This window comes from Pistacia vera, unplaced genomic scaffold, assembly GCF_008641045.1.
Source record: "Pistacia vera cultivar Batoury unplaced genomic scaffold, PisVer_v2 Contig525, whole genome shotgun sequence".
In the NCBI taxonomy this organism is placed as follows: Eukaryota; Viridiplantae; Streptophyta; class Magnoliopsida; order Sapindales; family Anacardiaceae; genus Pistacia; species Pistacia vera.
In genome coordinates this window covers 629,707-644,794 of record NW_022196363.1, presented here as the reverse complement: position 1 = coordinate 644,794, position 15,088 = coordinate 629,707, and the positions used below count along the sequence as shown (strand labels likewise).

The window sequence follows — 15,088 nt, the reverse complement described above, 5'->3', positions numbered from 1 at the left end:
GCTATATACAAGGAATAATGTTCTAAACAAAATTAATTTTATTTTCCTTAACGTAACATTTTGTACAGAAAATTTTGATATCTTAACCATTTCTTTTATTTTTTTTTTTTTGGTGATCGGGATGTATAAACCAGCTTATGCGTACCTCAACTAATCATCTAAGATCCTGAAGTTAATAATTAGATAAGTCTCTAGTAACCATCTCTATTAATATTTGTGAGAACTGGAATTCAGAAGTTTATAAATCCTTCTTTTGATATTTTACTATCAGGTTATCTAGTGTTTTTTTTTTTTTTTTTCCTAAGATCTAATTTAATCTACCTTTGTATACGAAAAATCAAGTGAAAATTTCAGTATATTTAAAAATAATTAGCTTACTTACATTAAAAAAAAAAAAAAAGACATTGAATAAAGGCAGGTTCCTATGGTCATGAGGTCATCGAAACCAAAACCAGCTGAACTGAACAAGCTCTTTAATTACTATTTTACTTGTTATCAAACCGTTAAGAAAGCACTTTCATTAATTCTATGATTTGACCTTTTTTTTTCTTGTACGCAAATTTGACCATATTGTACATAAATGCATTATATTAAAGAATATCCCGAGGTGCAAAGGCTTGAGCCACTCGGCTAGGGTCCGTCATCTGTGCCCAGTTGGTTAAAGTATTTAACCGCGTGTCGAGCCCAGATGGACCACATTCCGTACAGTCGGCTGTTGCTCCAATTCAGAATTCGTTGTTTTAATTTAGTAACCGATGCTGGATTTATTATTATTATTTTTTGTTCCAGTTTAAGTATATAATCATTAATTATAACTTATCTTATAGATTTTCAGTAAATATAAGAATCGTGTAACTTTATAGTATCAAATACTTTATTCTTTAAAGATTAAATACATTTTTTGAGCCTTGAATTAAGCTTAAGACCTAAGATACTAATCTTGATGATTGTAGTTGAATGTGCAAGATAATATTAATGGGTTAAGATGATTTTTTTAGTTAGAAGAGTTGACTTTTTAATATGATGGGTCAGACTTTTAATTATGTTTACCGAGAAGTAAAAAAGTTTGACTTAATTTACTCCCAGTAATTAGCTTCTATATGATATAATTAGTGAAAAAGATATAATATTTGTTTGCATGCACTCCTCGCGTCACTAAATAAAAAGATATGGACAGAGTAACCTCATAAAAGTTAAAAGGATGAAATTTAATTTTTTTTCCTCCAGATAATTAGTATAAGTTTTCGTCATACTTTTAATTTCTTAGTGAATTAATTTAATTACTTGGGTTATCAAGTGAGGAGTTGGTAAAAAAGTGAGTACTTCGTAAACAAGGATATGATAGATTGTTAATACGAAATAATATAATAAAGAGCAAACATATGTTTTCACCCCAGGTTTAGCGAAATGGTAAGTTCTCATATCTGGTTTCATATATTTCAAATTTCCACCTTTAAATTAACATTGTTATTGATTGTTGAGTTTTGACACAGATGCAGAATATGCTATTACCAAACTGCCCTCTCATCTTCTTCTTCTTCATCTCCCCCTCCTCCTCCCGTCTTCATGCCCTCCCATTTCTGGCAAAAACCAAACACAGAAACACTCCCAAGCTTCAATTTTATAAAAAAAACCCTAGTGTGAGAGGTGGCGGCAAACGATGGGCTACCATGGTCGAGAAGATTGCGGGTTTTAAAGGGAAGGCACCGGTGAGTCAACGGGTGATGGTGGCAAGGGTTGCCGTCGCCAGAATCAGTCGGAATTCGGTAAAAGATAGTCGCACTCCAATTCCCTAAACATACAGACTCATTTGGAGCCAATGATCATTTACAAACATTTTCATTCCTTTTATGACAACTTGACAATATAATTAATCATAAAGGAAAAATTCAATCTCTAGATTTCTGAGGTAATTCTATATTATACTTAGGGGGCAATTGGTTTAGAGAATGTTGTATTATTGAGAATGTTATATTAATGGGAAGATGTGTAACTTTGAAGATTATTGAGAATTTTATTAAAAATATGTTTGATCAAATAAGATTAAATTGGAGAGTATGTTATATTGATATGTTTGGTTGGGAGAATAAATTGGTGGGTATGTTATATTTTATGGTTAGATTACTAAATTGTCCTTATATTTTAATATTATTATTGATTTTTATTGTATATTTAACCTCAACATTTTAGATTTAGCTAAAACATCTCGGCAACAAAAAAAGTTTAAAACTTAATAAAAACACCCCGGCCACCTTCTTAGGACTGTTGGCCGTCGGCAGTTGCCTGAATGTTGCATAGCCAGTCAGATCTGGCTGGCTATGCGTTGGTAAGGTCGTTTTTGAGCATGGATGATCCATGGTGATTTCACGGTCACAGATCTGGTCGGAAACAACCTTACTAGCCCACGACCGGTCGTGTGCTATTCCACTTACTAACAGTGGCGGTTGACTATGGTGGACAATCCTCTTGAGTGGTTGGGGTAGTGGCTGGGGGTGGTTATGGTCTTGGGTAATTTGGTTGAAGTGTTAGGGTAATTCTATCTTAAAAATCTTGAGTATAACACTAAAATTGTCCATAAATTTTTTGTAAATTGTTTAAATAACAAGGGCATTATTATCCTAAAATTTTATTAATAAGGTAAAATTGTAATAAAAATAAAATTATCAAGTAATGTCAGAATACCTAAAAAAATGGTAGTATTCAGATTATCACCTATATAACCAACATTGATTACTATTGATTTTGGAGGATTATCAAAATCTTATATTACTTGACAACCAAACATGTGTAATGTAAGTAATATAAGATGACATTAACTTAATCATGGGAGATAACCCCCAACCAAACAACTCCTTAAAGATATTTATTGCAAGATATGTGTTTTCAGGGTTTAGCATGCCAACATCGGTTAATCAATAGTGAAAGTATTAAAAAAAAATTATTATTATTTTTAATGTAAAAAATTTTGATTTTTTTTTTTTTTTTAAATACAGACGCGCACACAAACTGCATATGAAAGGGTGGAGATGTAGAAAATATGTGATGTCGGCTCTTAGCAAAGATACGGAGGCTTTGTTTACGAGATCAACGCAAAGCCCACCACGTTGCCAATTATTTTGTTTTTCTAAATTATAGATTGAATCAGTTACATAAGCACTTCTAACTAAGAATTTTGACTTCATAAATTGGTTAGTCAGAATATTTGGGCAGTGTTTGGCTATCCTGCATATTGCACCCCTTATCAGTCATCACACCTCGTAGGCTGATTTACCATAAACCTTTGACACATTTTGATATAGATTTGATTTGTATTTTTTGGTTCAATTCACTACAAATGGTGTTTATGTAATTCTCTACTCAGATTAAACACATTGGATACTCTGATTTCGGGAATCTTTGAGATTTATTTTTCTATCTTACCATTGCAATCTTACATTTAAGAGAAATTGATCGAATCTTTGGCTATTCGACAATATCATATCAAAGACTAATTTTTTGGGTAGTTAAAAAACGTCCATCCGTGACAAATAGTATCAAATACAGTGAAGATAATGTCCGACTTAAGCTTATGACTTCACACTTCTACTAGTATTAAATAGATGGTGGGTGCTAGAGACACTCATCCTTATAATAGTACATGTACAAGAGACAAAAAAGACGAACAATAAATGCTTATTTCCTTTTTCATTTCTTTTGTCTTTTTATATACGTGTCAAATGGTTAATGGGGAAGTGAGAAAGAGAGCGTTTTCAAATTAAAATTGCATAAATTTAGAAGGAAATGGAGTACTAGTGCAGTAACTGTTTAATTTTCTTTTACAGGATGAAGCTAACAACTGCATAAATTCAATATCACTCAAATTTTTAAGTAAAACGAAAGCATTACACTGTTATAATTTGAAATTAATCAAAGGCTCTACATCCCTTGTCTATAACTTATGCCCAAATAATCTATATAATTTCTATGGCATAAACTCTTTAAAGGGATTGGAGTTGATCTATGATTTCTATGGCATAAACTCTTAAATTCTTCTGAGTTAATCTATCAGTTCTATGGCATTCACAGTTGTAAATTTTCCCTCCTATGCTATGGTACTATGGATATCCACAAACATATATACATTTTCTGACTATACAACAGTAAAACGGATGAACTAGATCATCTAGGAGAGATTTCTCAACTATTCTTCATCTGGATTTCCATATTCCAAGTAATAGTCTCTCAATTTTGGACTGATTTCAAACTTACGTTCCTTGTACTTTTCTTTTTTCTTATTAAACTTCTTCAAAGCTTTCTCAAGAGTTGTATTATGTTTCTCTTTTCAGCACATGAGCTTACCTAACTTCAATTTCTTTTCTTCAATTTGGTTCAATATTTCTGTACTTTCTAGAGATGGAAGCATATCCACCTGCCCAACAACTGGAAAACATATGGTCGGATTCCTGAAAAGACATGATCAAACAAGATAATGTTTAGCGGTTGTGCCTGTTAGCTTAAAGTAGCAATTGTAACTAGGCAACGACTCTCATTAATGGGGAATAAATTCTACAAAATTTTAATGGAAGTATTGAAAGGGAGAAAGAAACAATACATACCAACGCCCAAGACAGATAAGTCCATTCTCTTTCAAAATCCCGCCATCTAGAGATATAGCACCATGCTTTATACAAGCACGAGCCTCTATCATGTCTTCACGGGTTCTGTAAACTTGAAGCTCACCGAAGAGTCGGTAGAACAAAGTCTCCCTGAGACCATCACCTGCATCTGTTCCTTGTGTAAACATAATGTTCATCTAGGTCAACCATATTAACCGCATACCCCATAAAACCTGGTGGCGTGTCCCCATATGGTAAAATAGGTTCTGGCAAGGCCAGCCTCCTCTGAGGGTCACTGCCATCCAACTCCCCTGTGTATGGCCTGCAATAAAATTAATCATGTTTGAAAATTGAGACATAACATAAATAAGTTCCAAAGGCATACAACATCTTTTTTTTTATAAATATTTCTGATAGCTTTGGAAGGAAATTAATATTAACAGTGACTATAAAAGTGTTTTAAGGGAGAATAAAATTTCCCACACAAGGTTTTGCTTAAGTGATTTTTCCCACCTGGAAGGTTTGAAAAAAACAATTTCGCACCCACTGTTAAGATCTGTTAGTAAAATCCGTTAATTGACACGGTACTGTCACTGTAAAGACGAAAATTCCATTTACTTCCTTCAAATCCACTCTCACCCCTCTAAACCCTTTTCTTCTCCGAGCCCAGCTCCAATCACCACTCCAACTCTGGTGAGATCTGTTAACTACCACCGCCATCGACACCAACACACTAAAAATCAACCCATCAACAATAAATCTCAATCTAAATCAACACCACCTAAAAATCAACCAATATTAACTGAAATCAACAATCAAAAAAATATACCCTAAAATCCAACAACCCAAATTAACTAAAAATTATAACAGAGAAAGGAGGTAAAAAGATTGAAGAACGCTGGCGCAATGTTTAAAATGGCAGCCTTGAACGTCACCCCTAAAGATTGGGACTTGCGGCCTCCCATCGCCCCCAACAAACTCCCACCCTTATCCCCAATCACCTTTTGTCCTCTGCTTAATGAGAGAGGTTTAGGATTCGGCCGAAAAAAATCAAGGAATTTTTTTCCTAGATTTAAGAAACAAAAATGAGATGTAAGAGGAAGAAGATAAGAAAAGGAAAGGGAAGAGAAATGAATAGAGAGAGAGAAGAGAGAAGAGAGAAAACAAAACAAAACAAAAGGGAAGAGAAGAAAGAGAGAACAGAGAGAGAAAGTTGTTGGTTGCGCCAGTGCCGGCAGCTGATGGCATCTGTCTCTCTTTGTAAAAAGGAGTTGGAGAGAAAGCTAAGAGAAGAGAAGAAAAGTGTTGAAGGAAGTGGGTGTGGGTGTGGGTGTGGGTGTGGGTGTGGGAATAGAGGCAAGGAAATGGAGGAAGTGGGTGTTTGGAGAAAAGGTGGAGAGTGAAAAGAAGAACATGAAGAAGAAATGTGTTTCTGAGGAGGAGGAGGAGGATGAGAAGCGGTGGTTGGGGTTGGGAAGAAATATAAAAAGGGGGTTAATGAAAAAAAAAAAAAAAAATACTAAATTTATCATTCTCAGTTAAAGTTAACGGACGGCTCTCAGCTATGGATGGAAAATTGTTTTTTTAAAACCTTGGTGGGACATTGTCATTCTCCCATTTTTAAATTGCAACTAGGACACTGAGTATAGCACCTCATATCCTCATTCCTCAAGGCAGATAACAAGAAATCGGCCAACTATATACTTTCCACGTTCAGCTGCTTTTCCATGTAGTCCATGTGTATAATTAACATCTCCACTTTTTTCATACTCCTCAAGAGCACATGCTGCTCTGAAGGATCTACAGACCAAAGCAAGCATTTGATCTTCACCCAAGCACTCCGCTAACATCCTAAAAATTGATAAAGCAGAGATTATAAACCACAGAAGACTAATGGACAAGTAATCATTTCAGTTAAGAAATTTGAAGAAAGCAACAGAATGGTGACCTGCTAAGCTTGCCGGTCCAAGCTCTTCCAATAAGTGCTACAACGCTGACAATATCTTCAATGAAATCAGTCCTTAATTCTTGGAGTGGAAACTCTTTACCAACACAACAGAGAACAGCAGCGACAGATTGACCCCTGCTTTCAATTCGTCTTGTTATTTCCTCTTTTGTAAGCAAGGAGTATGGATCAGTCAAAATGTGAGGTTCAGTTGAAGCTGGTAAACAAATCAACAATAAATCCATTTTCAATTTTCCACCGCATTTGTTGTTGGAGCCACATTTATCAATACATTGAAAGTAGTGCTTTAATTTAAGTATTAAGTGGAAAATAAAACCAAATTTCTAACTATTTGATTTTACATGAACATGAACATTAAAATTAGACCATTATTCTTTTCTCCTCCAATGAAGTTTATATCTTGTGGACCAGAGTTAATAATTTTAACATAGAACTCAAAATAGCTTAGTATCATGCCAACAACTTTTTGTAGTACCACAAATATCCTGCAAATTGCCAGTCGTACAAAGTTTAATTGCCACAGAATTCATATCAAAATGTTTTTGCATCCTCATCACAAAGAAGTCATGACATAGACAGGTAACATTATTATAAGTATTACTGGAGAACTTAACTTTTCTCAAACAAATATTATTATTTCATCAATGTTGTAATGACCACCTGCTATTGTAGCATGGCAAAGAGCGACAAAATGTGCCTTCAAGTCCTCAAAATAACAAAGAAACTTGTGATCCTCAATTAAAGTGTCTACATATGTCCTAAACATTTAACTCTTATAACAGGAACCAAAACACACAATGTCCCATACACACAAATAATAATGTTTAGGACATTATTAATAATATGTCCTAAACATTCATATTATTAATAATGAATGAGAAAGAAAATTATGTCAGTCAAAACCTTGCAATTGAGAAAAGACTTGCTCAACTTCTGCCGTTTGATCATTAACAATTTTCAATGCCATTTCATGATTCTTGATACGCGAACGATATTTACAAATTTCATTCTCAGGTTCCAGTCCAAACAACTAAACAACATGTGGCACATGAAAACAACTCAGCTAAGTAGTTATGTTGAACACTAATGGGGACAATAAAACACAAAAACAATAGCAAAAGTTCTTTTACATGAATGAAATATGGAAAAATTCAAGTCTTTTTTGACCAAGGCATTAAAAACAAGAGAAAAGAATCTCTAGCCAGAACAACTAAATCAACGGCAATGAAGCACTATTCTAACATAAAAAATGTATTTACATAATAGAAATATGTACATTAGAAATATTTCATCATCAAAAAAGCATTTAAAAATTAGGACCATATTTGTAATTACATGCTGAAGCTCCTGCAACAAAAGCAATCCAAACAAAAAACTTGGACTAAAACCAATTATCAATTAGTAAGCAGCATCACCACATTTGGCACGTGACAACAACTCAGCTAAGTAGTAATGTTGAACACTAATAGGGACACTGAAACTCAAAACAGTAGGAGAAGTTTTTTTTGAAATTTGGAAAACTCAAGTCTTCTTTGACTAAGGCATTGAGAACAAGTGAAAAGAATCTCTACCTGGAACATATGAATCAAAGACAACGAAGCATCTATTATAGCATCAAAAATGCATTTACATTTTAGAAATAATGTAGAGATGGAATTTGTCACAATACCTTCTCAGTCTTTATGATGGATACCGCGAGGTTTCCTACATGTTTGAGGGGAGTTGAGCCCTCGAGAAGTAGTAACTTTCCATCAGAATATGAGGGTATCTCACTAGAGTCCGTTTTTGGACTTTGCAAAAGAGGAACCTGCACATGGAAACCAATGGTTAACAATTTAGTATTGGTGGCTGAAAACTGATCATCATAAAGTGTTAATACTAAAACTAAGCTCTTACGATTACAGACACCCAACAGTGGACACAAGAGTCATTCGATTAAAGAAGTTTGCTAAGTGTTTTTGGTGGATTTCAGGACTCTTACTATGTCCCGATTTCTTTATTTTCTAATTCATTCATAAATAAATAAAACTATATAGTAATTAATCACCAACATAAAATTTGTTGTAATCTTTATGCTTAGATGTAGCTCTGTGTAACGAGAATGCACAGCTACTAAGCAAAAGCATCCCTCACACTGAGGAAGAGGAATAGCAGGAACAGTGTAGCGCCCATGCCTGAAAGCATACCGAATTGAATCTTCTTTGCCAATGGATTTTGACTTTATCATGAGTGTATGGGATTGGCCACCTTTCTCATTATCATGGATAGTTGCGTCAACATCACCCTTGGAATCAACAACCCCCAAAACTATATTTTCAAGTTGAGAACCAACAAGACAACATTCAGGCACTTGATTCTATACACTATTAGTGAAAAGGACATTTAAATTTCCAATAATTAAGCGAAGGGATGGCAAAAGTAAAGCACAATAACCCAGAATACAATTCTCAGTGCCCTTTTCTGAGTTCGAAACTCTTGATAGAAAATGACTTCATTACCAAATAAAATAGAAATTGATACTGCAAGGCAAGAAATGTTAGAATGCAATCACTGGACAAACCTAAATCCATTGATACAATTAACGATCGTAACATTTAACTATTCATAACTATGTTCTCAAAATTCTAAATTTTTTTGTAACATTTAACTTTTCATGATCAATCAAATTATCCACAAGAAGCAAAATCTAATAATTTCAGATAAGATTGTTCCTAGAGATGGTTATATTAAAAAGTCAAATGTTTTTCCTTTTTAGCTAGACAAATAAAAGCAAAAGCTATGAAGTGATGAGTGACTAAGAATTTTCCATCAACCAATGTCTTGATCCTTGAAATTACAGTATACAACCAAAATTTGGGATAATCAATACTAGATAGCACTAAGCTTTTAATATGTTACTGTTTCATTGGACTAATATTAGGCTTTAGGAATAAAATAAGATCATTTTCTTTTTCATACTTGCAAGTAAATATCCAAAAAAAAAAAAAAAAAAGGCAGTTAGATAAAGACACATACCACTTTTTCCATAACCAGCTATTACTTTCAAGAGGCCACTAAGGTCAACACATCTATAATTGTCCACCTATGTTTACAAACTTTGTCAAGACATTCAGATCATGTAATAGACAAAAATGGTAAACTCCAAATGCAATAGAACCTATAAGCATAATTATAGTATTAGCTTATCATGCATAAGATGTCAGATAAACAATAAGAACAGGCAGAAGCACATCATATTGTCGTATAAGGGAACAGGAATTTGATTAACTCTTTGAACTCTTTGAACATTACTAATTTAGGCATGCTTACTTTCAAATGGGCCCTTAGGGTGTCTTTGTTACATCATACTGCACAACATTAAAACTTTAACATTACATGGCCTAGTGCTTGGCCAAGTTACAGATTCATTTTGAACTTAATCAGCCTACAATACAGTCCCAAATGCACTAATGTGAATGGGAAGTAGGAGTTGGGACATGCTGTATTAGCAAAACTAGAACTCTCATACTATATTAGCACTCATTAAAGAACCAATGTGTTGGAGATGAATGAATTATTTGTCAAAAACACAATCTTAATATAGGAAATATTCTGACCTTACGCTTTATGCCCAATTGGTCTTCAAATCGAAATCCATCCAAGTTCAATTCAACTTCCAAACGTTTGCTAACATGATTATTATATGCATCAAACATCTGGAAGAAACGAATGGTTAAATAGGCTAGCAAGTATGCCAAAACGCCACTCTCAAAAGCTATACAAGTTTCCCTGACTTAAAAGATAATACATTTCTTTGACTGTTGCAGGTTGAGCCAAAAAAAATCTTTCTTTAAATGTTATGATGAAGTACCTCAATATTCCATAAAGTGTTGTAAATCTCTAATTATGCTAAAAGGAAATTAATAATATCAAGTTTTTGCACTGAAATCAAAGATTAACTGTATACACTAAGTACCATGAGTTACATAAAAATACGTTGTGAAAATAACATATGCAGTATTAAAGAATATAACAGATACCATTGATGCAAGTGACATGCTTAGGTTGTCAAATAACATATAATTATATGTATAATAAATTATGTTTCCAGTACAATATATACCATGTCAATATATAAGAATTAACTTTATATTGAGTTCAACTAAGCCCCTCCTCTATAAGATTAATCTTTGAGACTATTGATTTGTCAACCACTCCAGTTTGCTTCATTAATCTACAATGTACTTAATTACAATAATAAAACATTACAAATTTTCGAAAATTAGTCTAGCCATGAAAATTATAACATCCCCAAAATACCTCAAATTTAAGCTGCTTAACCACAGAGCTTGGAAGCAAATTGTTCCCAAAATTTGGTGATCGGATAATGACGTGCTTTAAAGATCCAAGAATAACTGATACATATATATAAATCATATATAAATATATGAGTAAAATGGCAAGATGATGTTAGAAAAAAGGTTGAAACAGGTTATAGATGCAAATTTGTTAAGATCATTGGAATACCTTGACATGGAATTGACACTGACGCCAATTCATCTTGTGGATATATCACCAAGGTAGCCTTATAATGTGGCTGGATCTTGTCCATCTCATAGCTTTCAATCAGAATATCCTGTAGAACTAGGATAACGTAAACAAAGAGCCACTACAAGAAAACTAACATTTGGCGTCAAGCAAAATTAGACGCAGAAAGTAACATTTAGACGCTAAGCCATTTTTTGCGTCTAAATTTCGTAGTCGCCAGTTAGTTGCAGTATCGCTGTCGTAGATTCCTAACGTGTCTAAATTGTTGTTTAGACACAGAAAGTTTTTTTTAGTGACCAGCAAATTAGTTGCTAATAGCTTGTCAAAATAGTCCCCCAGCTAGACGCTAATAGTTCAAGGGTAATTTGGTAAAATTGCATAGCGACTAATCAATTAGTTGCAAAATATACCTTTTAGTGTCTAATAATTTGTCGCGAATGCCACAAAAATTACACGCCAAAGGTGTAAGGGTAATTTTGTCAAAGGTATTCGCAATTATTTGATTAGTCGACGAATGTATCTTTTGGTGACCAAAATTTAGTGGTCAATTGTTATACTTTTAGACGCTGAATGTAGAATCCAAACGGTTTTCGCGTCTATTTTATTAGTGACCGAATGTATCTTTTGGTGACTAAAATTTAGTAGTTAATTATATTCATTTTAGACGCTGAATGTAGAATCCAATAGGTTTTCGTGACTATTTTATTTGTGGCCGAATGTATCTTTTGGTGACAAAAAATTTAGTGGTTAATTGTAATCATTTTAGACGTTGAATGTGAAATCCAAAAGGTTTTTACGACTATTTTTTAGACGCTGAATGTGAAAGCATTATACTAAATTACTTTTTGCTACTAAAACATTAGTTGCAGAATGTGTTTTTTAAAGGCATTTCATGTCGACCTTCAGTGGAATGCAATTATGCTAAATTACTTGATGCTACTAAAAAATTAATTGCAGAATGTGTTTTTTTTAGAGCATTTCGTATTGACCTACATTATACATTCAACATCAACTATTCAATTGACACAATATAAAATCTGATAAACTAAACAATCAAATATCATATTTTCACACACACACACACACCACACACACACAACACAACAAATAATATATATATATATAGTCCATACATGGATTTTTATGCATGATGAGCAATAAAAATCCAAAATGCACTATCACATGTGCATAACCAAAAAAAACAGCATGCACCCACATTTTCAGCCCACTACCTATCTATCTATGCATAACTAACAAAAAAATGCCCACCCAACGTACACCATCTAACATATATATGCAAACAATCCTAAAAAGATGGTTTTACCCCCATTTCAAAATATCTACTGCCATACAACGGAAAAATAACCATCAATACCGTTAACATATCAAGTGTCACCAGTTGCGGTTTTTGAAATAGCTGTAGCTGATGAGGACGAATCTTCATCAGTTGGAGATGGCAATGGCTGTCCAGTTGGAGCTCTATGAGGTTGCTGTAGTTCAAGGGCTATAGTTAGTTGCTTCATCATGTCCAACATGACAAATTGTTGGTGTTCAAGCCTTTTTATTTTCTCTTTTTGATGATCAAATAAGATGAGCTGCTCCTTCAACTCTTTAATTTTATTTTCTTGTTGTTGCACAATGCACCTTAACTATGCTTCTGCTGCAGTGGATTGATGCTTAGTCTGTGAAAATGCAAATTTTTGGTTAAATCCAGAAGGTTTACCCAGAACTTCCTCACATATTTCAGCTTCTGTTTTTTCACTTTCCCCTACTTGTGTTTCATCTTGTAGCTCTATCATTTTTTCCTACCATCAATTCAATGCATAATCAATAAGTCAACCAACAAACTATATAGCAACATAAAAGAATAATGCAGCACCAAACAAAAATAAATTTGATGGAGTAGAGAAGCAAGTATCTAAAACATTATCAATCTAATACTAAACAAACATATAAGCAATAGATTTACAGTCACATATCCATGCATAAACATGCTAATTAATTGGAAAGATAAGGCTATTGCATTTTGTAAATATCATAAAAGTGATGTGGCATATGCTTTGAAGATGCGGAATGGAAGTTGATTAGTTCAGTATTACTCATCAAGAAGTATAAATCTGTAGATATGCATTTCCCATTTTCAAAGTGTTTTAATTCTCCAAGAGGCAAAACAAAGCCATGGTTCTCTGCCATTGCTAGCCTAAACCCAAGGACATACACTACCACACTGTAAAAACTCCACTAACTTACATGATCTTCAGCACACACAAATAAAAAAAAAAATAAAAGAAACTCCAACTTTCTGCTTTAAAAAATACAAACTGTTAAGTTCAATCAAGAGAAACAATATAACACAAGTTAAATTTCAGCCTTATCCTCCAATGTTTGTAACATATCAATAGCAAACCACAGTAAAGTTATAAAAGTTTGGTAACACTGAGGAAAACTAAATGCCAATATCAAACAAATGCACAAGCACCAACATAATTATGGGTCAAAAGATGATAGAGAATTGCAATGATGATCAACTTCCATTCCGTTTCACCATACATTTATACCCAATTCAATGGTAAGACATTTCATATATCGATAATTGAAAGATGATCAACTTACATATAGCTCTCTTGATTGTTCAGTAATCCACCCTTTCTCGGCGCTCCAACGAGTGTCATGAAATAATTGTATAGGACCGACAGATTCCCCAAGTTGGTTCACTTTAACAGTTCATATCGTCATTGACCATAAAGGCAATTAAAATTAGTAAACAGGAAAACAAAGTTGTATATTTGTATAGATAATCATATTAAATACCTTTTCCTTTTTGTGCTGGATAAAGTTCTCGGAACCACCACGATGGTTACACCTCAACTTCGACCGGTTCTCAGAATAAGTTTTTGACCGTGCCTAACACCACAAAATTTAATATTAAAATACAATGCATATATAATAACATTAAAAGCCATGTTGACCTTACCTGAAACTTTTCACTAGAAAAGAGGTCACAAAGATATATCCAATCATCGAGATCTTTAATTTCTTCCGGTCTATTCTGTAATGCTTCCTCCTTAGTAGCATATGCTTTGAATTTCTTGTGTAGGGCACTCCGGAAGCTATTGAATCTCTTACACAATTTGTGCTTCAGCCATTTCAGTACATGGGGCTCCGTGACATCAATGTCAAATTTGGTTTAAATTCATTAATAATGTACATGCATTAAACTTATATGGGTATTATATATTATTTTCATAAGGAAGTATGACAATATGGATAATGATATTCAAATACATTACCGTGATACGAGCAATCATTTGTTTTTCGACATCGTAGGGACCTTTCTTCCAAGTAAGCACCCTAACGGGGGCATAGTTCCTCGCAACTATTCCTACCTCAGTACTCAACTTTGATGCATTTACTCTAGTAGGTACTCCATCTTCTTTTTGAAAGTTACATGCAACTTCGACTGCGCTGTTTGCATGAGTCTTTCACATCCAACTCCTCTACTCTTCCCTCTCACATTCTTTGCCACAATATTGTCTACAAAATCAAAATAATGCATCATTAGTAAATGATATGTTATTACAATGACGATATACATGTTGGTAAAGTAAAATGTATTCTTAAATTTTAAACAAACATTGTAGACAATATCTAAAATCCAAGTTTATATTTTAGTATGCTTATATGGACCAATATCATAACTTTACCAGTGATTGCGGGAATTTCAGGAGTCGGTACTGGACTATGATTCTATCGAACAACATTTACACGTCTAGCTAGGGTCCTTCTTGTACCAGGAGCCATCTTCAGAATCTGCAAACATCAATTTTAGAATATGTAAAACCAAGGTCTATTGGTCGAAATCTAATGTCCAAAGTTCAGATTACATGAGAAGAATCTCTAACTAGATACTTAAAACTACAAAATCCATAAGGCGAGCAAACAATACATTATTGTAATCTCTAAAAATGAATTACAAATACAAATATTCTGCTAACTGTAA

The 15,088-nt window shown here is 33.6% G+C and overlaps 1 protein-coding gene across 1 annotated transcript; it reads right to left on the bottom strand.

Annotated features, from left to right (window-relative positions):
* Positions 1–3,826: 3,826 nt before the first annotated feature.
* Positions 3,827–12,614, bottom strand: LOC116106971 (structural maintenance of chromosomes flexible hinge domain-containing protein GMI1-like). Its single transcript, XM_031393284.1, is given in 15 exon segments — positions 3,827–4,442; positions 4,596–4,777; positions 4,779–4,917; positions 6,300–6,446; positions 6,544–6,757; positions 7,465–7,591; positions 7,897–7,908; positions 8,231–8,368; positions 8,609–8,917; positions 8,995–9,080; positions 9,577–9,643; positions 10,158–10,256; positions 10,861–10,955; positions 11,068–11,184; positions 12,485–12,614. Coding segments are annotated over 15 exon segments (1,983 nt in total). The 3' UTR covers positions 3,827–4,321.
* Between the last annotated feature and the right edge of the window lie 2,474 nt (positions 12,615–15,088).